General features: G+C 35.1%; 2 protein-coding genes across 3 annotated transcripts; both read left to right on the top strand.

The window, feature by feature from the left end:
* The first annotated feature begins 9,444 nt into the window (after positions 1-9,444).
* LOC113757823 lies at positions 9,445-16,736 on the top strand. Of its 2 annotated transcripts, none has more exons than XM_027300934.1 (3): positions 9,445-9,577; positions 9,740-9,837; positions 16,434-16,736. In XM_027300934.1, exons 1-3 carry the CDS (start codon positions 9,523-9,525, stop codon positions 16,719-16,721), a joined length of 441 nt encoding a protein of 146 aa, XP_027156735.1. In that variant the 5' UTR covers positions 9,445-9,522; the 3' UTR covers positions 16,722-16,736. The 2 variants fall into 2 exon arrangements, with proteins under 2 accessions (XP_027156735.1, XP_027156734.1); XM_027300933.1 differs by lacking the exon at positions 16,434-16,736 and adding an exon at positions 10,416-10,937.
* Positions 16,737-17,988: 1,252 nt separating this feature from the next.
* LOC113757819 (aquaporin NIP1-1-like) lies at positions 17,989-23,459 on the top strand (the record flags this gene model as incomplete). Its single annotated transcript, XM_027300930.1, has 6 exons — positions 17,989-18,114; positions 18,245-18,469; positions 19,257-19,454; positions 20,021-20,082; positions 20,351-20,522; positions 23,228-23,459. Coding segments are annotated over exons 1-6 (1,015 nt in total), but the record flags the coding sequence as incomplete, so codon positions are not given.
* Between the last annotated feature and the right edge of the window lie 1,265 nt (positions 23,460-24,724).

Consider the following 24,724-nt stretch of genomic DNA (forward strand, 5'->3'; position numbering starts at 1 on the left):
CCATACAAAACTGGAGCAAGAGTCGCGGCCATTGTCTCTGATTTTCGAGAGTTCAATTCGTTCAAATAATCAAAGGAAACGAAACCTGCATAGAATGGTTGAATCTTCCCATTGTTCCTGCCATGCGGGCATACAAAGCTACTAAGAGACGAAAAGGGAAAAGTCAAAGTTCTAAAACTCCTGACATGCGTGAATTGGGAACTATTCCAAAAACTCACAAAGGAAAAGTCAACAAAAGCTCCTAATTTCTCCTCACATCCGAGGGAGAATTATCACTACCAAAACTAAGAAGGAAAAGTCAAACATAGCAACTCCAAAGTAGTGCCTCCTCTCTACTATGCGGCAGCCTCCCTCCCGAGAGGAAGAAGACTCCAGCCCTTCATTCATTTTCTTCTTTTATGCTATCTTCCGCAAATTACTAAAAAGGGTCGCGTCTTAATATTCCAAAAGTACCCCTAGACGCCTACCACTTGGACTCCTTCCTGATGACTGTCAAAATTGGCACTTGTTATGGTATTTTCGTTTTATTCCCTATAATAAATGCCAATTCTTCAAAAATGAGTAGAATCTAACAATTAATTCACAACAAGTTGAATAATAGGAGAAATTAATAATAAAATAGATGATAAAATTGCAACCTATCAATTCCTCCATACCTAAATCATGCTTGTCCTCAAATATAAGAATAGTAAACAAACACCAATATTTGATAATGGCTATTGCTCTATCTACTATATTGCCAAGATATCAAGAAAAATAATAATCAAGCATCAATGGCCAAGTCCAATTAACAACACCCCGATTAGTTTATAGACCACAAACTACTCTAATTTCAGGTTAACTAATCTAAGAAAAAGGAATGACGCACAACATTACCAGCAAATGGTCCAACTATTAACCAAATTCTCAACATTAAATCCATAAATCGGCAAACTGATTTTTATTATACACTAGTACAACCTTCACTTTTTTCACTTTTTTTTTCTATTTTTCTGTTTTTTTCCAATAGTAACACAAGACTTAGTCTTTGGCCATTGGAGCCTTTTGACGCGAACTCCGACATTTGTCAGATGAAAGAGTCTGATTACTCAGCTCCTATCACCACGTGACCACATACTCATAGCAATTACTACTTTTTAACGCGAGAATCGACACTTTTGGTGAAGATCCCCAGTTACTCGGTAGTAAAGACTAGCGGAGTACAGTCAACTCTTATTTCAGCCAAATAACACAAAAACTCAATATAACACAAAAATCAAAAGAAAATTTGCATCACCTAGCCTCATTTTCAAACATGGAGAACTAAGATTAATAATCGGACCAATTCACATGAAAATGCCAACAATCATTCCCTATATCTAGAAAAGTTAACCAAAAATTATAAGAGTAAAACAATCAACGATATTCACCAAAGAGATGTTTTTAAACTCAACCACATTAATTTGATACATTTTTATTACTAAAACTCGGCAATATCAGACATAGAGTCAACAAACCAACATCAAGTCTTGGCATGCACTTACGAGCTAATCACTAAAAAGAATGAAAGAAATTGAACGAGAGGTGGACAAATAACAAACTAAAAATAAAGAAAAAAAAATCTAAAAACTCAAAACTAAAGACACTAGCACCATAACTGCTCTCCCCCCACACCTAAATCTTACATTGTCCTCAATGGAGGTAATAAAGTAAGTAAAGCGAAGAGAACAATGAAACTTCCCTGTCGAATGACTAAGGGAAATGAGGGAACAGTGGAGTGAAACCGATGTGATGGAGTACGCGGCCAAGTTCTGAGACATCTCAACCCAATTCAACCAGCAAATGCAAAACTCTGTCCACCCAAAATCTCAACAAAGTCTCCAATTGGATAGTGGATATCTCAACTCAAAATCGGCAATTCCAGCAATAGCAGTTTAGAAATTTGACAATAATAACTCAATTACAAACTCTCAGCTATCAGTCAGGCAACCAACCCAATAGAAGCAACAAAATCAAAGCCAATTACCCCAACCAGTACCACTGGTGTGCCACACAGTTAATGTAAAATCTCAAACGGTCAACCCAAATCACTTGATATCCCAACCAATAGCAAACGGCACCAGAAATAAGAGGGAATCAAAATGGCAACCACCGTGCACAAAACTCCCAAACAATTCCCAAATAATAGGCGTAAAATCAAGCGAATCAATCCCACTAGTGCAATACAGGGCAACCAAGTAAGCAAGGGCAACAAGAAATTAAAATAACGATAGTCCAGAAAATGATGTCCCAGAAAATGAACTAGCGATTGGGAGCATACAATACCTCTACCTGTCAAAAATTTGACAAGTAGCGACGGTGCGCACGGCAGCGGAAAGAGGAGAGGTAGTGGAGCACAAGCGTCACAAGAGGAAGAAGAGCCCAGCGTGCCTCACGGTTGGAGAAGGCGGCGCGCGAAAGAGGGGGGCTCGGCAGCTGTGAATGCTTGCTGGGTACGCGCGGCTGGTGGTGGTACGCACAGGTGGAGGCGCGCGTGGAGTAGTGATGAGAAGGTGGAGGGAGCTGGTAGCGCGATTCGGGGCCGCACGGCCGCTGAAGTGAGTCAGGCGTGCGATGATGGGTGATGGAGGCGGACGCGAGGCTTGGAGGCACGGCGAGCTGTGGATGGAGACGGTGGCGGTGAACGGCGTTGCGTGGTACTCACGGCTACGGGCGGCGCACTGGTGTGCGCGTCGACGGCGATGGAGGGCTGGACTCGGCGACGTTGGTGGTGGGCGTGAGGGGTGACGCTGGTCGCGCGAGGTGGTGGCGATGGAGTTCGGATGGAAGGGCGGCAGTGAAGGCTTTCGGCCAAAAGAGTGAAGAAGGAAAGGGAAACAGGGGCAGCGGGGGAGAAGAGGAAGAAAAAAGAACGAAAGAAAGAAAGAAAAAGAAAAAAAAGAAAAGAAAGAAAAAGAAAAGAGAAAAAGAAAAACAAAATAGTTTTTGGTTTTTTCTTTGGGTTTTTTTTGTTTTAAATTTTTTTTAAAAAACTTTTCTTTGGAATTTTTTTTAATCTTTTTTCTTTTCTCAATATTATGAATAAAATTCACTTTCAAAATTCAAAATTAGAGATTAAAAAAAAATCCAAAAATTTTTCTCAAAATTTGAATATTTACCTTTCCTGCGAACATGACGCGGGCACGTCATGTAAGCACGAAGTGAAGAGCTTTCCAGGTGACTTGACGCTGGCACGTCATGAGGGCCCGAACCCTTCTGACGATGAGCTCTCCGGATGACTTGATGCGGGCACGTCAAGGGGATCGAACCCCTTTTTACTAAGCACCAAGAAGTGGCAATGTGCCACACGCCCAGTTGACGCGGGCGCGTCATGTCAGATAAATACCTACGAATCATAAAAAACGAAAATTGAAACCAGAAATCAGTCAAATTCAAGGAAAACATATTTAAACTAACAAACAAAATCGCACAGCACAACTAAAAAAAAAAATCAGGTTGCCTTCCAATGAGCGCCTTTCTTTAATGTCTTTGGTTAGACATTGTCATGTTAGTTCAGGGAGGGTAAAATCTTGTGACTCGTTTTAATGCTTTATCCTCTATATAGTCCTGATAATCCTCGTAGATAGAGTAATCGTTGAGCACACGAGTTACGGTCTTCCATGGACTAGTAAATGGCGCCAAACAAGTCAACGATAATTTGAGTTCTCCATTCACTCCTCCCTCACATGCATTTATTGGTCCAAGATATCTTGCCATCGCCACTCTTAATTTATTCATGTCATGAAATTCAAAATTTTCTGGTATAATAAAATCAATTTCATTAACAGGAATTGAAGAATAAGAGTCAGGAGAATATTGATTAAGGAATGGAGGAGATGTCACCGCATTTGGAGATTGTTCACTGGATTCATTCACTTGAACGAGTTGATACTGGGGTCTCATTTCTTGCACTTCAACTTCCTTTTCAACTGCATCTTTAGATCCGTTTTCTTGAAACTCTTGCAGTTCCATGTCATTTGGCAGAATAATTGTACTCTCATCTTCCTCAAGGTTGATGTTGGTCTGTGAGGGCAATTCTTCACACATTTGAAAAGCTAATCGCATTATTCTAGATGCCAATAAATGCACTTGATCCGCCATCCCGGATGTCAATAGTTGCACTTGATTCGCCATCGCTTGTGTCTCCTGTTGAAATCGATATGTATTAGCAGCTAGTAATTCAATCATTTCTTCAAGAGACATACCTGACATGGATGATGGTTGTTGAGACTCTTGCTGTTAAAAATTCATTGACCCGGTCGCATAATTAAAATTGGAATTATCCCACCATCCTTGATCATACCTGTTTGAGTAAGGGTCATGCCACGTTTGAAATCGAGGTGAAAAATCTCCAAAAGTATCAATTGGAGCACTTAGGTTATCTTGAAATGCGGGGCATGTGTCGGTTGAATAACCTGAGGCAAAATAAGTTCCACAATTTGCAACAGCCGATTGATCATTAGAAAAAACACGAGTCTCATAACCCCATTCAGGAATAAAGTCCAATCTATCATCAAAATACGGAATGTTAGCAACCATAAACTATATAAAAAAAATAAGAGAAAAATAAATAAAAAATGAAAACAAGAATTAAACTAAGTCCTTTTATTATTTAGTTTGTTTTGTTTAGGAGACTAGTAAATAAGTCCATATACGATTTGTTAGTTACTTTACAGTCCAATTACCATATAAAGACCCTTATATCGATATTTCTCGTATCAAAGAATTATCAAGAAGTTTCATATCAATAAAGTGGCCACCTAGCTTTGCGTCATTTACCATTTATCATTTGTGGCCTCGACTTGTATTTTGTCTTATTTCTGTAGTCGTTCATTTACAAAAATATAAGAAAGCTTTTATTTCGTGATTATTTTGCTTGTAAATTGATTTGAGAGCTTTGTTCTTATAATTATAAATATTTTGAGGTCCTACAAACATTTAAACATTTAAACCGAAAAAAAAATGCACCAGCAAAAAAAAAATCAGGTATTCAATTCAATGAGGAAAACGAAAACCTGGCAAAATCAATGCTACTTTGGCCATCCATCCTATATTAGAACAGAAGCATTCTAAATCTTGCGGCAGCATATTGGATGACAAAATAATTAAATTTAAACCACATAATTAAAGAGCTATGGATAGAAATCCAATCAATGTCTACATAAATAAAGTATTATTATCGACTATAATACGGCCGAGGCATACCTTGATCAACAAATTGTAGCTGATACTAATATTTCCTACCTGTCAAACCTGCAACTAAAATGGGAAGCTCTTCTTCAATTTTCAATTCTACATGGACAACCCAATTCAAACAGTGAAACACCATAACACAATAAAAAAAATACCTATTCAAGAAAATTGCTGAAAAATGGAAAAGAGGAGTAGCTAAACCAGCAAAATCTCACTCTAATATGCTGTGTAATTTATAGTCCAGAAACTATAAGCAAATGAGAAGAATTCAAGCAGCCGGAGTTATGGTAACAGCATAGAAACCAAACTGCTTCACTAATTCCCGTTCTGTCATACTTTTAGCAAATCATTGATTAAGTTTGTAATAAAATCAGCTTCTACACACAAATGCACAATGGCATAGACTCACTTTAAGGATTAAACCTGTAATTATAAAAGTTACTAAAAGGCAGATAAAGTCATTTAGCACTAATTACCAAGCATTGAACCGTTAGACATTCTGCTGAATCGATTTAGGAAACCAAACCTTGAGTCACTAAATTACCCTTCCATGAGGAGATGAGATTTGTCACCATTTATCCCCAGAAGCTGCTTTTAATCTATGTTTACGCTTTTAAGCTGTAATAAGAGTCGATTGTTTGCATTTCCTTTCTTTTCTTCCCTAAACTAGCTCTCCAAATGTTTATTTCCCTTTTTATTTCTCATTTATTATTATTTTTTAAATCACAACCTAGGACTGGAATATTAGGTTAAATGAAAAAAGTAATTTTTAAGAAAGTTCATAAAAGTCTATTACCATTTCTTCTACTGTTTAAGTTTCAAGAGAATTATAGATTTTTATATATTCCTCTGTGTCTAGTAAAACTTGCAATATAGCAAAAAATATTTGCTTAGAAAATAAGTTTTCCGTCCAAAATTTTCCGGTCAAATAAATGTTTATCAAATTCATCTTCTCGCGCTTTACTATCCAACAAGGCCATTATTCTCTTTATCGAAACAAAACACAAGTGGCTACTTACCCAAAAAAAAAAAATGCAAGTGGTTGTCAATTTTTATGTTTGCTTTCTATCTGGATTTAGCTTTATATCTTTACACAGCAGGACGGGACATAGGAGAACTAGAATTTGATTCCAAAATGATTGTCTGTTTCCTAAGTGATTGTCTATTTTAGGAATAGCTTGCATTTTGTCTTATCTAATTAGCATATCTTCCAAGCTCTTATTTCCTGGATAACGTCCTAAAATTTTCAAGTTCCTCAACAACGATAACGTGGTGCACCAGAATTTTGCACTTGAAAATTAATCAAACAGCAGGGATGAGGATACTTAGATATCTATCTCTTTTGTAGTTATATCTATCTCTTAGAAAATGTTATCGTCTCGGAGGTTGATTTCTTTTTTTCCTAAGGCTCATACAATAATAATAAGAATACTTTTTGCAGGCATCATAAAGCTCTTTCCTCATGAGACGTATTAACAAGTAACCTAATGAGAATAATACGTAAACTTAAGTCATATTACATTAAAGACGCATATCATACCACTATATCTTGTCAAATCAACAAAGGAATGATTTTGGCACTCCACAAAAATCTTTAAGCATGCACTTCGCTCCCTTTTTTTCTCATTAATTAAAATAACTTAATAGCCATACACAATTTTGGATCACAAATGATTGCCCATCTGTGTTTAAATTTTGTTGGCAACCATCTTTTTTTTTTTCCAAATATTTGTAAGTCTACTATGTGTGACATGTGTAGTACTTGTACTTGTACTTTTTGTTTTTTCTTTCATTTTTTTTATCAAGGAACTAAATTGCCGAATGGTTAATAAATTTCGTAACGACAAAATGAGGGATGTACGATGGAGATGATCCATTTAACCAATGGTTACTGGGAAACCAACAATTATTGCAAGTTCATTTTCATTTATGACATCATGAATTAAAAGGATTCTTTTTGTTCTTGTTATATTATCCGAAAAGGGGCAGCATCTTATCAAGAGTGTAAGCTATAATCAAGAATTTGCCAAGGAGACATGGAAAAGTTTAGATTCTCTGGATAGGATATTATTTTCCTTTCGAATTGCATCAATTAACTGATGAGAAAAGAAGCCCCTTCTCCCTTTCTTCTCTCTAGAAAAAACTCTCTAACTAAAACTCCTTTCAACTCTCTCATGACAAAGAGATCAGATTTTTCTGATCTTTTTCCATGGGAGGAGCCCTCTCTATAACTTTTTTTTTTTCATTTGTGTTAATAAAATCTTTTCTAAAATTTTCTAGTGAGAGTTTTTTTCTCTTCTTAGGGATGTCTATTGAGATTTTTCTTCTCTCCTAAATTTTTTAGTAAGAGTTTTTGATAATATTTTTTATTTTTCTTTTATTAGATCTGAGTCTTTTCAGATTTTGATTACCAGATCTAGAATTTCTTGGATCTATTCGATAGATCTCACCATAATATCTGGGCTTGAAATAGTAGTTAATCAGCAGATCTGATGATTGGAAGCATGCACCGATATTCATGGAGCTATAATTATTTTATCTCATTTTTCAAATTTGGAGATTTACAATATAATTTTTGTTGTTCTTCAGATTTATAGTATCCTTTTTTCATATCTATTCTTTGATATCTGTGTATGATGATGTAATTTTTGCTATTAGTGCCGACTTTAGTGAAATTATGATATTTTATCAAAAAAAAAAGATAGGATAACATCCAGCATTTTGACATGTACGTACTATTATATTCAAGCTAGTGAGGACCCTTGAGGATTAGAAAGTTATAAGAATTATCCTAGCGTTATATACATTGTGATTTGCAGAGTTATAGACAAAAATAAACATCTAAAATATTATTCTTTATTGCCTCAAAATGGATGAGTTGGTGGATACACATAAAGTCAAGGAAAAGAGAAAGTGAATAGTTTTGGAAAATTAAAGATTGAGAATTCAGGGGTCCAAATATGGGATTAGGCAAGATTTAAGGTAGACCTAATTTATAGATATACTTATAGACAGGAGGCATATATAGTGACGATATTAATTTTGTTGCAGCACAATATGTCACTTGCTATCATTTTTATTTCTTTTTCATCGCCATACATAACATTGATTTTGTGATTCTCGAATACAAATTTATGATGTCTATGTGTAAATATAGTCTACCTAATATGCTTTACTGTTGAGTTTGACAATACAAGAAATCCTTGAACAAATCCTTCTAATGATCATCCCCATCTTCCCAACGTATTATCTTTGGATTTGATAATTTTAGAAGAGGGTGTTATTATTTATGGTGTTCCAACGTTGTGACATTGTTGAAAGTATATATGGAAGTTGCCCTGCAAAGATAATGGTTATAATTCATAAAAACCTAATTAAAATTTAAATTATAAACCAAATAAATTGATATAACTTATCAAATAAGATGTTAAAATTAAAATTTAAAAAATAACTAATCCCCAAGTTGGAGAGTGTACACTTGTAGCTTCCAAGTTGAATACCGAAATTTGAAATGGATCATGACCGATCATTTTGAATCTCTTCAGGTCATGGATTCTTAATATTAATCAAAATAAGGAGCATTGGTTATTGTGAAAATGTCACACACCCTTAAACAGAAATACTTTGATGGGAATAGGACCCATAATATGATCCATTAATTGAAATGGCATATAAAGTATTGAAAATATTGTAAACAGGAATAACTACCCTACAACATAAATTAAAAATGAACATCCAAAAAGGGATTAAATGAACTCCCTCAAGAAAGACGTGCAAAATTACATCCATTAAAAGGATCGGGAACACCGTTAGGAAAAAGGAGAAAAATAAATTGAAAGGAGAAAAATTACCAAATTAAGATTTCCATGAAAGAAATTGAAAAACCTTCATGAGATAACCATTTTGCTACAACTTTTCTATACCATGGTTGTTGAGAAAGATGATTGTTCTATCACGGTCCTTCCACAAATGGAGGGATAAATTATCACTCTTGTTCATTCCATTGCAGCATCTATTTCCTCCTTTCTCCTGATACTGACGTTGTTTACTTTAGAAAAGAATAAAAGAAAGGAACAAAGCTCTTGCTAATATTCTTGGTGAATAATGGTTTTTCTATCAAATACATATTTGTCACTAGATTCCCAATTTCCAAGCAAGGGCATAAACGGCATTTAAGTGTTAAAGAGTATTGCCTATAAATACAAGGAATGAGGTAAGTTCTTTCATGTTCAAAACCTAGTTTCGACAACTACAACCAGTTATAAAATTCCATTATCTCCGTTAGTAGCTAGCTAGCTCTCCAAGGGAAAAATGACTGAAGTCATAGCCAACTACAACATCAAAATGAACGAATTCGCAGCCAACAGTAATCTTCTATTCTCTCAAAATTCGCACATCAGTTTTGTATTTTGCATGCATGTGCATATATTTCTTTCACAAATTCCTTTTTCCTTTGGTTCAATAACAAGTGGCAAGTATTTTATTTTCCAGGAAATGAAATGAGTTTTTGTTTCTTGATGGAAATCAGTGGCTGTGGAGGGATTCCAATCAGCTGAAGTGGAAGCTATAATGAAGGCAGTTGGAGAAAACAAGACATGGAACGCAATTGAAGGACTCAGTGACACGGTGAATAATGATCATATTCCTTTCATGAAATTTTTCATTCTTTCTTGGGCGCGTAGTTTTGACTTGTTTCTGCAATAGTTTTGCGGATTTGAATCAAATCAAAGGCGCCCTTCAACTTGTTCGCGGGTTTTATATGTGTACTAGCATTTGTAAATATATGGTTAACTTGTACGAGTCAGTCCTTAAAAGTTTTTATACCTTAGAATACCCCAAAATACAGCGTATACTTTATGTATTTTGAGATTTGTCTTAGCTAACTAAAAATTTGGTATATAGTTTATATAGAATGGTAGATCTTTTATTTGAAAAGAAAGAAAGGATTTAAATAATTTATCAACTTGCACAGAAACTCTTGGGAAAAGTAAAAGGAGTTGCTATTGAAAGTCTTGAGCACATTTTTGAATTGGTTTAACCAATTAAAACTTTTTATTCATCTTGTCTACTTTCTTGAATTGCTTGATTAACCTTCTCCCCGAGCAATGCAATTTCTTACTAATTGGTCGGATCAACTTAGTTTTTGGCTACTTTTCTAAAGGATTTCAATTAATTCTGGGAACTCAATTATTTGGGGTTTACAGAATGCCAACCTCCAAGGTTTATGTGGAACTACGACTGCACAAAATGTGGACAAGACTGTCCCTCCTGATGTTCAAGAGATGGCAGAATTTGCAGTGGCAGAGTACAACAGGAAGACTGGGACCAAGCTGGTGTTGATAAAAGTGCTTGCCTATGTCAAGCGGGTTGTAGTTTTTGGCACTTTGTACGGGCTTCACATGTTAACTCAGGATGACAAGGGCATACATAAAGATCAAGCACTAACTTTGAAATTTAAAAATGGCAAGAAGGTACTCCTGTGGTACAAACATGATGAACATTAATCAACAGCTGCTCATGAATTGAGAATGAATAACGTACTTTACTAAGTACTTAAATTATCTGGTGTCTGTATGTGGTTGAGTATTATGTGTGGATGTTTAAAAGGATAGATGTACTGCTGAGGCACATCTCCCTAGTACTGTACTGAATCTCGAAGGTACGCTTGTACCAAGAATGCACCATTACATAAATAAAACCAGCTGTGTGTGTTTGAGTTCATATATAGCACTTCGTTCGCCTATTCACTTCCCAACAGTCTAAGAGTAATTGAAAACTCTTGAAACCTGGCTACATGTTTTGTGTGAGTATCTGTTTCCTGTACCATTCCTTTATTCCTCAAAACCTTGCAGTATGTCAAAACACCAATTTATGCCAAGTCGAATTATGTTGTTGGTTCCTTTTAAATCACAAGCAACGCCCAAAATATGCTAACGTATTGAGACATTCGCATGAAGAAGAGTTTCTGTGATGTTTGCTTGAAGTTGTAGTCTGGACCGATGTTTGCTTTGATTATCATTTTTATCCCGTCTACTTATATTTGTCGTTAGAAGACAAAGGAACAGACAAGGAAAAAGTACAAGATCGCACAGATGTTCTATTGAGCGCGACTAAAAAGGTCTGCGATAATTTGCTTGCCGCCATTATCATTATTAAGTAAAACTCTACTTGCTCAAAAAGATATTGCTTGACAAGTGAACCAAAGTACCAAACCAGATGTTACAAGAGTTAATTTTTTTCTGTTTCTATAACAAGCTTTCAATGTCTGATTAGCAAAATAATAAGAATAAGAACTAATACCCAAAGCAAAACCTAACTTACATTGAGTGAAACGGGGAGCTTTCTTTGGTGATGAAGGAAAGGGAAGGAATCAAAAACCCAAAAAAAAAAAAAAGAACTTAAAAAGGAAAAAAATGAATATTATAGGAAATAGTAGGAAAATAACACATCTTCATGACGTTTTTGTCCAATAACAAAAAATATGGGGCAAATTACCCACTCCAAATAATAGACGGGGCAAAGTTAAACTCCCCCAATAAATAGTTCATGGAGGTTTTTATTTTACGAATTATTTAAAACTAGCTGCAGGGTTGTAAATGGACACACTCACATCCATCACTACAGATGTAAATGGATCCACTCACATTCATTGTCGATGCACACATTGTTTAGATTTTCGATTATGTGGTTGCATAAATTTCATTGCGCTTTTTATATTTCTTGCATGAATTGATGTACGCTCAGTTAGTTTAGTGCATAAAATTTATTCCTATACATCGATTCATTGTTTGAAATATATAACTATATATGTGAATGTACACAAAATCTTCAATCTCAATAATTCTTGCTCCAAAATCTTTATTCCTGTAACGCATGAGATTTAGTTCCCATCTCTCGGGGGTAGTCCATTCTGGTTTTATTGGTGACGATAATAATTAAAGGTAGTGGAAGGTAACAGAAGGAAGCGAACAAATTGAATGAGGTTTACGTGCAATATTATTTTAGCAAATTGGGGCCATTGATTGTCACAAATAATTATATCTGACAAGATTCGATTACTCCCACATAAGAAAGTATTTCAATTGTAGCAAGAGTCGATTGTTCCCATTTTCTTTCTTTTCTTCTCAATCTAACTCTCAAAGAAGAATATTAAGTTTCCTTTCTCTTTTTCATTCATTAATTTTCTAAATCACAACCTTTGAATGAGCTATTAGGTTGGTGGGCAAAGCTAAATTTTAGGAGAGTTAAAGTTAGTTACCTTTCTTCTTGTCTGTTTAAGTTGCAAGAGAATTATAGAGTTTTATATTTTCCTAAATTTCACGTCCACCAGAACTTGCAATTTAGCAAATGAAAGTAGGTTTTCCTCAAGACATTTTCCGTTCAGATAAATATTTGCCAATTTCTTGATCTTGCGCTACACATTCCAACAGGGCTATTATTCCCTCCATTCAAACAAACTCAAGTGCATGGCTATATATTTTAATAGTTGCTATCTGGAATCTGGTGCTTGTTTTATTTCTGAGTGTATATATTTTTCACGAAAAATTTGCTTTCTTTCTAAGCTAATTAGGAGTGTCAAGTCATGGAAAATCTTGTTCTTCACTTTCCAATAAGGCTAATAATCCCTCCATTCAGACAAAACTCAAGTCGCTATCAATTTTAATGGTTGCTCCTATCTGGACTCTGGAGTTGGCTATGTATCTGGAGATAATCCATTTAACCAAAAGTTATTGGCAAACCAACAATTATTGCAAGTTCTTTTTCATTTACGACGTTCTGAATTTGAAGGATTCCTTTTGTTCTTGCTAAATTGGGTTGTATTGTCAGAAAATGGGTAGCATCTTATGAAGAGTAAAGGCGAAAATAAAGAATTTGCCAAGGAGACCTGCGCAAATTTTAGATTTTCTAGATAGGGTGTTATCCCATCTAGAAAATCTAGAGAGGACCCCTAAGGAATAGACAATTACAAGAATTATGCCAGCGGCACATACACTGTGATTTTCAGAGCTATAGATAGAAATAAATATCTAAAATATTGCTCTTTTACCGCCTGAGAATTAAAAAAAAAAAAAAAACTGCATAAGTGGGTGGATACACCTAGATTCAGGGAAAAGAGAAATTGAGTAGATTTCGAAAATTGAAAGGGTTGAGAATTAAGAGGGTAAAATATGGGATTAGGCATGTTTGAAAGTAGACACAGTTTATAGACATGAGGGTTATACAGTGGCCATATTAATTTTCTTACAGCACCATATGCCACTTGCTATCATTTTTATTTCTATTTCATCGCCATACTTAACCTTGATGTCGTGATTCTTGAATAAATATGTATGATGTGTATGCGTAAGTTGGCTTATAAACATAGTCCAGCTAAGTATGCTTCATTACTGAGTCTGACAATACAAGAAATCCTTGAATAAATCGTTCATTCCTTTGTTGAGGGTAAGAGTTGCATTAATGGGCTAATCATCCCTATCTTTCTCAACATAATGGGTTTGTTTGGATAGAGGATTATTTGCCAAAATTTATTTGTTTACATCATCATTACAATTTTCAACACACCTTTTTATCTCACATACATCACATCACAAAAAGTGCTACAGTAAAAATATCTCAAATAATTTACAATCCAAATATCTCGGGATTCAACTCTTGTTTCTTCCATTGCAGCATCTATTTTTCCTGCTTTCTCATGATACTAACAGTGTCTACTTTAGAAAAGAATAAAAGAAAGGGATAATTTCAGAAACCTCCCCTGAGATTTCTAACAAATTCACTGAACTCCCTTGAGGTTTGAAAAATTACACCTACCTCCCTTGATTTGATAGTTTTAGTAACAAAACCTTTAAATAATATTGACTTGGTCAAATTTTTAAATAAATATCCAAAAATGTCCTTGTGTAATGAGTTTTAATTTATTTCCCTACACAATTATAATATTATCTAGTATAATTCTAAGGAAAAAGTGTCACATTTTTCATGTCCATACATACTATTTGATAAACAACTATAATAATAATTTTATCACTATGATAGGATACTTTTGATAGTATTTTATTATGGATTTCGATTTACAAGATAAAAAAATGTTGAAATAATTGATTTAGAGTTTATGAATTTTTTTGAATAGTGGGATTATCATAATTTAGTAGTAATTTCGGGCCATTTCTTTTTATTTATTTTTAATTTTAATACCAAAAAATAAAAACAACTATTAGCAAAAAAATATTGGATTACTCATAAAGTTAACTCACAAAAAAAATCACTAGTTCGACAATTGGTTACAATAGAAACTAGAGGTAATAGTGGTAGTTCTACAGTTTTATTGGCAAAAAAATTTTTTAAAAAAAGGAATAAGAAGGAAAAATAATGAAAAATAATTTTAAAAGTCATTCCAAGTAAAAGTATACCAAACAAGGGAATTTCATTAAAATATTCAAGGGCAGTATTATCATTTTAAATAACAAGAGAGGTATGTGTAATTTTAAAAATCTTGAGGGAGCTAAATGAAATTGTTAAAAACCTCAAGGGAGGTTTATGAAATTATCCCTAAAAGAAAGGAACAAAGCTATTGCTAATATTCTTGATGAATAATGGCTTTTCTATCAAGTGCATATTTGTCACTAGATTCCCAATTTCCAAGCAAGGGCATAAAGGGCATTTAAGTGTAAAAGTATTGCCTATAAATACAAGGAACGAGGAAAGTTCTTCCATGCATAAAACCTAGTTTCGACAATTACAACCAGTTATAAAAATTCCATTATCTCCGTTAGTAGCTAGCTAGCTCGCTAAGTGAAAAATGGCTGCAGCCATAGCCAACTACAACATCAAAATGAACGAACTCACAGCCGACCGTAATCTTCTATTTTCTCAAAATTCATACAGCGGTTTTATATTTTGCATGCATGTGCATAGGTTTCTTTCACAAATTCTTTCTCCTTTTTTTTGTGTTGCCTCAATTACAAGTGGTGAGTATTTTATTTTCCTGGAATTGAAATGAGTTGTTGTTTCCTGATGGAAATCAGTGGCTGTGGAGGGATTCCAATCAGCTGAAGTGGATGCTATAATGAAAGCAGTTAGAGACGACAAGACATGGAACGCAATTGAGAGGGTGAATAATGATCATATTCCTATCATAACATTTTTCATTCTTTCTTGGGCGTGTGGTATTGATTTGTTTCAGCAATACTATTGCTGAGTTGAATCAAATATCAAAGGCGCCCTTCAACTTATTCACGGGTTTTATGTGTGTTCTAGCATTTTTATAGTTAACTTGCACGAGTCAGTCTTTAATTTTTTTTTTTTGGGGCAATATGTAGTCATTTTATTAATTTACCGATAATCAGCTAGCTAATTCCTAAGACATTCATTAGCTAATCCCCATTCCAGTATCAACTCTAGATTCTCCTTAGTCCGAGGGGCTTTTGGCCAAGAGCAAGTAAACTGCAACACCTTCATTACTGATAAAACCAGCTGAAACATTTGAGTTTGCAGATTGCTGAAAAATTCTTCTATTCCTTTCCTGCCATATATGCAAGATATTGTGGCATATAGGACCAGTCGCCTAAGTCTATCAGCAAAAGAATCAGACATCATATGTTTACTCCACCATCTCACTTCCATTTTGCCAACTCATGCTTCCTCTATATAACAAGTACATTTTCTGTACTTTATCCCAGAAGAATGAGAAAATTCACATTGGAAGAAAAGATGGTCAATGGATCTAGGAATACTTCCATATAGTACACAAAGAGGTGATATGTTCTGCATCTTCCACCTGCATAGCGTATCTTTGCTCATCAACTTCCCTTGAATAGCTAACCAAAGTATGAAGGCAAATTTAGGAATATAGCCCTTTGGTTCATACAGTTCAGTCCGCAACTAAAAATTTTTGAACGTAAGAATATCACAAAGTACAACATAAACTTTATGTATTGTGGGATTTGTTTTAGCTAACTAAAAATTTGGTATATTGTTTATATAGAATGGTAAATCTTTTATTTGAAAAGAAAGAACAGACCAGCGCAGTATGAATTTGAGGTCATGATAGGAAATTTCAAAGCAGTATGTTTATATAGAATATTGGCTTCTCGGTTTTAGTCGATTTGTTTGACTAACCTTCTCCCCCAGTAATATAATTTCTTACTAATTTGTCAGATGGGCTGAGTTTTTGGCTACTTTTCTAAAGGGTTTGATTAATTTTGATTTTTTGGGGCTTACAGAATGCCAACCTCCAAGGTTTATGTGGTATTCCTACTGCAAAAAAGGCAGACGTAACAGACATTAATGTAATAGAGATGGCAAAATTTTCAGTGGACAAGTACAACGAGGAGGCTGGGACCAAGCTGGTGTTCATGAAAGTGATTGCCTGCGCCTTGTGGAATCTAGGTGTCGTCACTGTCTACGCGCTTCTCATTCAAACTCAGGATAGCAAGGGCACATATATTGATAAAGCAGTGGCTGTTGATGTCACGATAATCGGAAAGAAACTCTTATGGTACAAACATTAATCAAGAGCTGCTCTTGAATTGAGAATGATTAACGTATTTTTACTAAATACTTCAATTATCTGGTCTCTGTGTGTGGTCAAGTGTTATGTGTGGATGTTTAAAAGAATAGATGTATTGCTGAGATACACCTCCCTTGTACTGTAATGAATCTTGAAGGTGCCAAGAATGCACCAATAAATAAATAAAACCAGCTGTGTGTGTTTGAGTTCATGTATATGTATATTTTGTTTCTCCATTAATTAATTCCATGCAGCGTCCAATCTTTGCGTTTTGAATGTTGATTGATTACTCTACTCATGATTAGTTATAAAGTCCTGCTAAATGAAGCTTTATTAAAATCGCGATCCATGAGTCACACAAGTGAAATTAAACACAACAAAGTGGCAAAGAAAATCATTGCAGTGTGTGAGAGGCTACACTGGCCTAAACAAATTGCAGTGTGTGAAAATCATTGCCTGTGTGTTTCTGGGAACATTCGTTTACCATTTGAAGGACGCAGAAATGTGGCATTTTAATGGTAAAGATGAGTAGATGAGGCTAGAGTATTGGCCAAAAAAATGAAGTTGGCTGCCGGGCTGTGATTACCATGTACGTAACTGCTGGGCTGGGAAAAGGCGGAAAATGAAGTTGGCTGCCGGGCTGTGTAGCCAACTTTTAAAACAAAAAATTTTTGACTGGTTTTTTTTTTAAAACAAAAATTTTCTTCTGCTGCCGGGCTTTGCGGCCTGGCAGCCAGTCAATCTTAAAAAAAAAAAAATTTGGACGACACAGCCCGGCAGTCAGTGCTTTTTTTTTTAAAAAAAAATTCTTTGGCTGCCGGGCTATGTAGTTAACCTTAAAAAAAAATTTTTGACTGTTTTTTTTTTAAAAATTTGGACGACACAGTCTGGCAGTCAGTGCTTTTTTTAAAAAAAAAAAAAATTCTTTTGTTGCCGGGCTATGTCAGCGGCAGCTATAGTATTTTTTTTTTAAAAAAAATTCTTTTGTTGCCGGGCTGTGTCAGCCGGCAGCTATAGTAATATACAACACAATTGTCAGAGTCATAGATGTCCGAATTTTTTTTTTTTGGCCAATATACAATTATGACGATGGAACTTTATAAATTTTTGCGAAGGAAGTATGACTTTACATCTTACTGCACCTGAGTACACGTGAGAATATACTTGAAAAGACCATATAAATAGCAGTTCCACTTCTAACATTTATGTACGTCAAAAATTCACATAGTTAGAGTGAGACGTTCCAATTTTGTATAGAGAAGTCCGCAATGGCAGACACATTAGAGACTAATCAAGACCATGATATTGTTGTGGAGGTAAAATATGAGTATTTAGTTTCCAACAAATCTAACAACTCTTCAGGCGGTATGGTACCTATTCAATTTCTGCAACAGGTAATCCTTTACAGATTCTTGAGTTCTTCAACCAACATTAATTCAATCCAAGGGGATATTGAATTAGACTATTGCATTTAATATCTCAATCTTGTTTACTGATGAAACATGCCTAAATCCAATATTGCAGTTAATGGCTGAGCTAATAGGTACCTACTTGCTGATGTTCACTGGGTTTACTTCAATTGTGGTGAATTTGGGCAAGGACAATATTCTCACCTTCCCAGGAGTAGCAATCCTGTGGGGATTGGATGTAATGGTGATGGTTTACACAGTTGGACATATCTCTGGAGCTCATTTTAATCCTGCTGTCACCATTGCTTTTGCCACATGCAAGAAGTTTGCATGGAAACGGGTAAAATAATTAATATCAAGCATGCGTTTATTTATTTTTTTATTTTAGGTAAGCATCAAGCATGCATTTATGCAAAAACTTTTTCAGAGTTAAATTAATTATCATGCCGAATCTAAGTCTCTCTTTTTTTCTCTTTTTTGAGCGCCGAATCTAAGTCTAGAGTTTCAAATGAAATTTGTACATGTTTACTGCAAAAGTTTGTTTCTGTTTAGATTGTTCTTTTTAGTTAAAAACATTTCAAGCACATGTATAACATCGTAGAGTTGGATAATTCTGTAGACTAGATTAATTTTCTTTATACTTATAGTATATATATATATATGTATATTAATGGTCTAGATGCATTACATCTTTATACCTATAGTATACATATTAATGTTCTGGATGCATGATGTCATACGTCCAATCTTGCTACTATATAGATTTTTGGTGCATAAAAATTTAATTCTAATTCTACTATCTTTTATAGATTCTATCGTTTTATATGCCCAATATAATATACTCTATGTGTATAACCTAAATGAGAAGAAAATATGAAGATCCATGTTTAGCTGGAAACGACTGAGATTTGTAAATCTAAAATCAACATGCTAGAGATGTTACTCTCAAGAGTGGTATTTTGCATATTGAACATAAACAGCCAACAACATTTGGACTTGACAATCCAAAACTTCATGAAAATTATGAATTTAGAAAAAAAAAAATTTGCCGCCCAAATGACTTTTCTTGCACCTCTTGCCTTTAAATCTCTTATTCCTGCCACTGAATCCACCTTTCACTATTGCAGGTACCTGCTTATATTTGTGCTCAACTCTTCGCATCAACTCTAGCAAGTGGAACCGTCCGGCTTGCTTTTGGCGAAGAACATTATCACTCTGTAGGCACCCTTCCGGCGGGGTCTAACGTCCAATCTTTACTTTTGGAGTTTGTGATAACATTCTATCTCATGTTCGCTGTGTCCGGTGTTTCCACTGACGAACGAGCGGTCAGTGCAAGACCTCATCTCTTTTCTCTTTATATAGTTTCATCAAACCATGATTTCTTACTTGTAAACTAGTCTCCATAAATGCCATAAAACTAGAATAAGAATAGTTACGTGAAAAATGAACGTTGGAAAAAGGTATTTAGGGTAACTGTTGATGCTCAGAATCGAGAGAAATGAGATTGGCTCGATCTGGGGTGTGAATAATGGATGCCTGCTATCGAGACAACCTTAATTTGCTCCATTTAATTTTAAGGCGTCAATTATTTAGTACAGTTGCTCTATCTATTGAACCAAATCCCAACCATTTAATTTACGTTCTTGATCGAGCCAAGTTTACTTTTTTTGATCCAGAGTGTCAACTGTTCAGTGCAGTTACTCTAACTGTTACACCAAACTCCAACCCTTTAGTTCATGCTCTAGATCAATCAAGTCAACCTTATTTTGCCTGATGCAAGATATCACTTTTTTACCCTTGAAAAAGTATTACTTTTTGACGCATCATTCTCTTTTTTTCAAGAGCTGTTCTATGGCTTATTTGTTGCTTCTTGATTTTTCATCATATGCAGACACCAGAACTCGCTGGAATAGCTGTTGGAGCCACCGTCACAGTTAATTCTTTGCTTGCCGGGTACTAAACAGTCCCTTCAATAGCTTTATTAGTATCTAAGATCGATCAACACCCGAATCACCCACCTAATAATATATAAAGAACACCCGAATCACCCAACGAAGCAGGATAATATATATGTTGATGGTTTCATTAAGTTGAATTAATAAGTGGAGGTGCTGTTGGTTGATTAAAACGTTGCTTCGTTTTACCTAATGAGAAGAACTTAACAGACAATTTTTTTTGTGTTTCATACTTGTGTCATTGATTAATTACTTTTAAATGACAGGCCAATTTCAGGGGCATCAATGAATCCAGCCAGGAGTTTGGGGCCAGCAATCGTATCAAATTGCTATACTGGAATATGGGTATACATCGTTGGTCCTATAGCTGGAGCCTTAGCTGGTTGCTGGGTTTACAACATTGTCAGGTTAAAAGACAAGCCGCCCAGTACTGAAACTGTTAATCGGAATTCATCATTCAGAATGCGAGCAAGAATGATCAGCAGCCTCTAATTGTATTTCGCATTTTTTTAATTTGTCTTTTTTTTTTTAATTCATTGCTCAGAATGCGAGCAAGAACGATCAGCAGTTTTTGTGTATCTTACTACATGCTAATTAAGTTTAGAAAGCGTATATATGAACCGCGATTGTTCCGTTATCATGAAAATGTGCTATGTAGAGTTGGAGTACAATATTTATGCCCTTCATTGTATTCCTGATTCAATGGAGCTGAGATCATGACATTCAACACAATTTTTTTTTTTTTTTTTTTGATAATTCAACACAGAAACATTTACGTTTCAAGCAGCCAAGAAGAAAACAGCATCTTACGGTCAACTATAGAAAAAGCATATGTTGGATTTCGTTTGCCTTTTAATTTCCCAACCATCAATAGTTATCGAGAAGTCTTGAATTATTACACGTTGTATATGACCATCTTTTTCCTGTATCAACTTGTTTTTCCTCAAAAAACCTTTCAATACTAATATTTACCGAGTTGAATTATGTTGGATTTCAGAAACCTAAACCCACCCCTGAGGTTTCTGAAATCCAACATATTTAAGCATGTACGATTATTAGTTCTCAACCATATGCAAGAGTATTAACCTTGACGGGTATTTTACATACGTACAAGTTAAAAAAAACCGAATTACACCCGTTCACTGCAAGTATACATGTCAACTAGTAGTTTAGGGTATGTATCGGGTCGATCCCACAAGGAAGAGTGAACAATTACCGGTATTACTAAAGCTTCTCTATTATTTAGACTATCAATGAATTATAACAAATTTAACCTACTAAAATTATACAAAATAACAAATAAAAGCTCATTAGGTTGTGGTATCCCTAACTACTCATACAAGTGCTATATTTGGATCATTGAGTACTACATCTAGGCTAGTTATGGTGTAATTTCCTTATACATTTGAATCCTACTTTCGTAGTGAATCAATTATACTTATAACTAATCTATACCTATTCTCATGGTTATGAAATTAGCTACAAGTTCATTTCTTCAGTGAAATTACATGAAATGAATCACTAAAAACCACATAGGTGCACCTCTACTTTCATGAGTGTACTCCCTATGTTTAGCACTTCTTGAACTAGTGTTAAATCTCAATTTTTATTGTAGAAACAACACCTTAGATAATCACAATCAATGGTACCAAATTAATCATGATTTAAAGAGCCAAAGCGCTAAATAACTTGCTCAAATCATAGCAATCAAATAACCAAATAATAAACACTAACAATTATAGAAAGTTCAACCAAACCCAAGGCTTAAACTTTAGAGACAATATTAAACACAAAATCCAGAACTTGTATATTAACTAAACTTGGAATCAAGTACAAAAGATAAAGAGTTTGGAAGGAATGTAACCCTTGTCACATGAGTTCATCTCCTTGCCTTCTTCATTCTCCATCTTCATCTTTGCCTAGCTAATAAACAAGAATAGATGAACTACTAGCTAAACTATCCTACACTAAGAAGAATGGCAGAGCTACATTTTTGCAGTCCAAACTTTCTCCCGTATCTCTCTCTCTTCCTCTCAATCTTGCAATGAATTTGGCTATATAAAGATGAAATATTGGTCAAGACTTGAGGTTTACACCTCCCTTTTATAGCTGGGAATGTTTCTCACATGTCTAGCATCACATGTGAATTGGTGGAGGTGAAATTGAGTTTTACGCGTACATAGCAGTCTTTTCTGACCACAATCCGGCCACAAATCCGGCCAAATTCCGGCCGGATTGCTACAGTGACCATTTGGTCACTTCTGGTTCAATTTCCAGCTCTGCTCTGATTTTGCATCAACTTCCACTGAACTTTTCTTGATGATAAAAGCTGATTTAGCCCTTGACCGAAACATGAAACTTGTAGCCCTTTGAGTTAGCTTTCCAATGCATCAAGAATCACCTCATTTGGATCTGTGTAGGTTGCGAAATGACCCAAATACCCTTGCCTGCTCATTGTCCTGTTTCAGCTTCTACCAGTAGAAATTTGCTACTGTAATTCAGCTTTTTGACTTTGAAAACCTTCAAACTGGATTCAGATGTCTTCACCAAAGTTGTAGATCTATCTCTTATCTTCAAATTGGTTCAAGAATCATCTCAATCCGATCATTGTAACTCAAGTTATAGCCAAAATACGAAAATGTGTCAAAACTGTCAAAATACACAAAATCCCGCTAAAAGTGAGGAAAAGCTCATTTAATCACTTAAAAACATTTTTCACCAATTATAGCCAAAATGATTCACTTTCTTCCAATAATATAACTAAAGTGACTAAAAATAATATAAAATATCATACAATTCACTTATCAAACCCCAAAGTGCCTATCGCAATCCTATTACGTACATGAGATTAGTTCTCGCCTCTCCGAGTGTTCTTGTTTTTTGTTGGTAACGATAAGAATTAAGGATAGAAGGTAATAAGAGGATGCAAAATGGATTGAGGTTAATGGTTTCATAATTACTTATGAGTAACCATTGGAATTTTCCGGGTTACAAGATTTCTCAAACTCTAAGCTTGTAATTGGTGAAAATTTCACTATCAAAGATGAAATATACATCGTAACTAGTCAAGACGTGAAAAATCAAGTGGTATTCCCTGACTCGATCATTAAGGTCAAAACTCATTTGCATCCTTTCCCTAGCAGGTTAGAGAAACTGAAGAAGCAGGATTAGGAGAAGAAGATCTTGGAGGTGTTTCGCGGGTAGAGATCAATATTCCCCTATTAGATGCAATCAAACAAGTGTCGAAGTATGCAAAGTTTTTGAGGGACCTGTGCATCAACCGAAGGAGGCTAAGGGGAGATAAAAGGGTCATCGTGGGAGAGAATGTGTCAGCGGTTCTACAAAGGAAGTTCCCACCGAAGTGTGGGGATCCAGGTATGTTTACTATCCCCTGTAAGATAGGCAACACTTTGATTAGGAAAGCCATGCTGGACTTAGGGGCATTGATTAATGTAATGCCTAAATCTATCTATACTTCTGTGAACCTAGATCCATTAAAAGAAATTGGGATAATAATTCAATTAGCTGATTGAACCAATGCATACCCTAATGGGTTGGTTGAGGATGTGTTGGTCAAAATTAATGATTTGGTATTTCCAACTGACTTTTATGTACTTGACATGGATGATGATCATTCTCCTGACCCCTCACCTTTGCTACTAGGTAGACCCTTTTTAAGCACAGTACAGACAAAAATTGATGTTAATAAGGGTACCTTATCTATGGAGTTTGATGGAGAAATTGTTCATTTTAATATCTTAGATACTATGAAATATCCCTCAAACTCTAACTTTAGTTCTATTTTTTCTGTGAGTACTATTAATTAAGAGCTGCTCTTGAATTGAGAATGATTAACGTATTTTTACTGGTCTCTGTGTGTGGTCAAGTGTTATGTGTGGATGTTTAAAAGAATAGATGTATTGCTGAGATACACCTCCCTTGTACTGTAATGAATCTTGAAGGTGCCAAGAATGCACCAATAAATAAATAAAACCAGCTGTGTGTGTTTGAGTTCATGTATATGTATATTTTGTTTCTCCATTAATTAATTCCATGCAGCGTCCAATCTTTGCGTTTCGAATGTTGATTGATTACTCTACTCATGATTAGTTATAAAGTCCTGCTAAATGAAGCTTTATTAAAATCACGATCGATGAGTCACACAAGTGAAATTAAACACAAACAAAGTGGCAAAGATGAAAACGGCCAAACAGACGTAAAACCAGAACAAAACTTGCTGAATGAAATGTACATAAGAATTTAACAAAAGCAACAATACCTACCCATAGCTAAAGTCTTAAATGATCCAAACCTCAACATCACTTGGAGAGTCTTGGTTGATTACACCTGCTAGAAACTAAACTAAATGGAATTCTATTTAAACCGAAACTAGACCTTAAAAGAAATACTGAAAGTGGACTGGAAAGCTAAACAATTGCTAAAGCAATTGGAAAGCACTGGATTTGCTAAGCAGCTTTGATCTGTATCGTGTGGACTTCACATTATCGATCCTTGCTTTTCTATTGAAGCCATTGTAGAATTCTTCCCGGCTTTAAACTCTTATCTTTTACCCCTTTTTAGAGATAGAACCTTCATTGCTTATGTCCATCGATCCATGTCCGATTGTTTCATGACAGGTG

This window comes from Coffea eugenioides, unplaced genomic scaffold (genome assembly GCF_003713205.1).
Source record: "Coffea eugenioides isolate CCC68of unplaced genomic scaffold, Ceug_1.0 ScVebR1_3340;HRSCAF=4539, whole genome shotgun sequence".
NCBI lineage: Eukaryota > Viridiplantae > Streptophyta > Magnoliopsida > Gentianales > Rubiaceae > Coffea > Coffea eugenioides.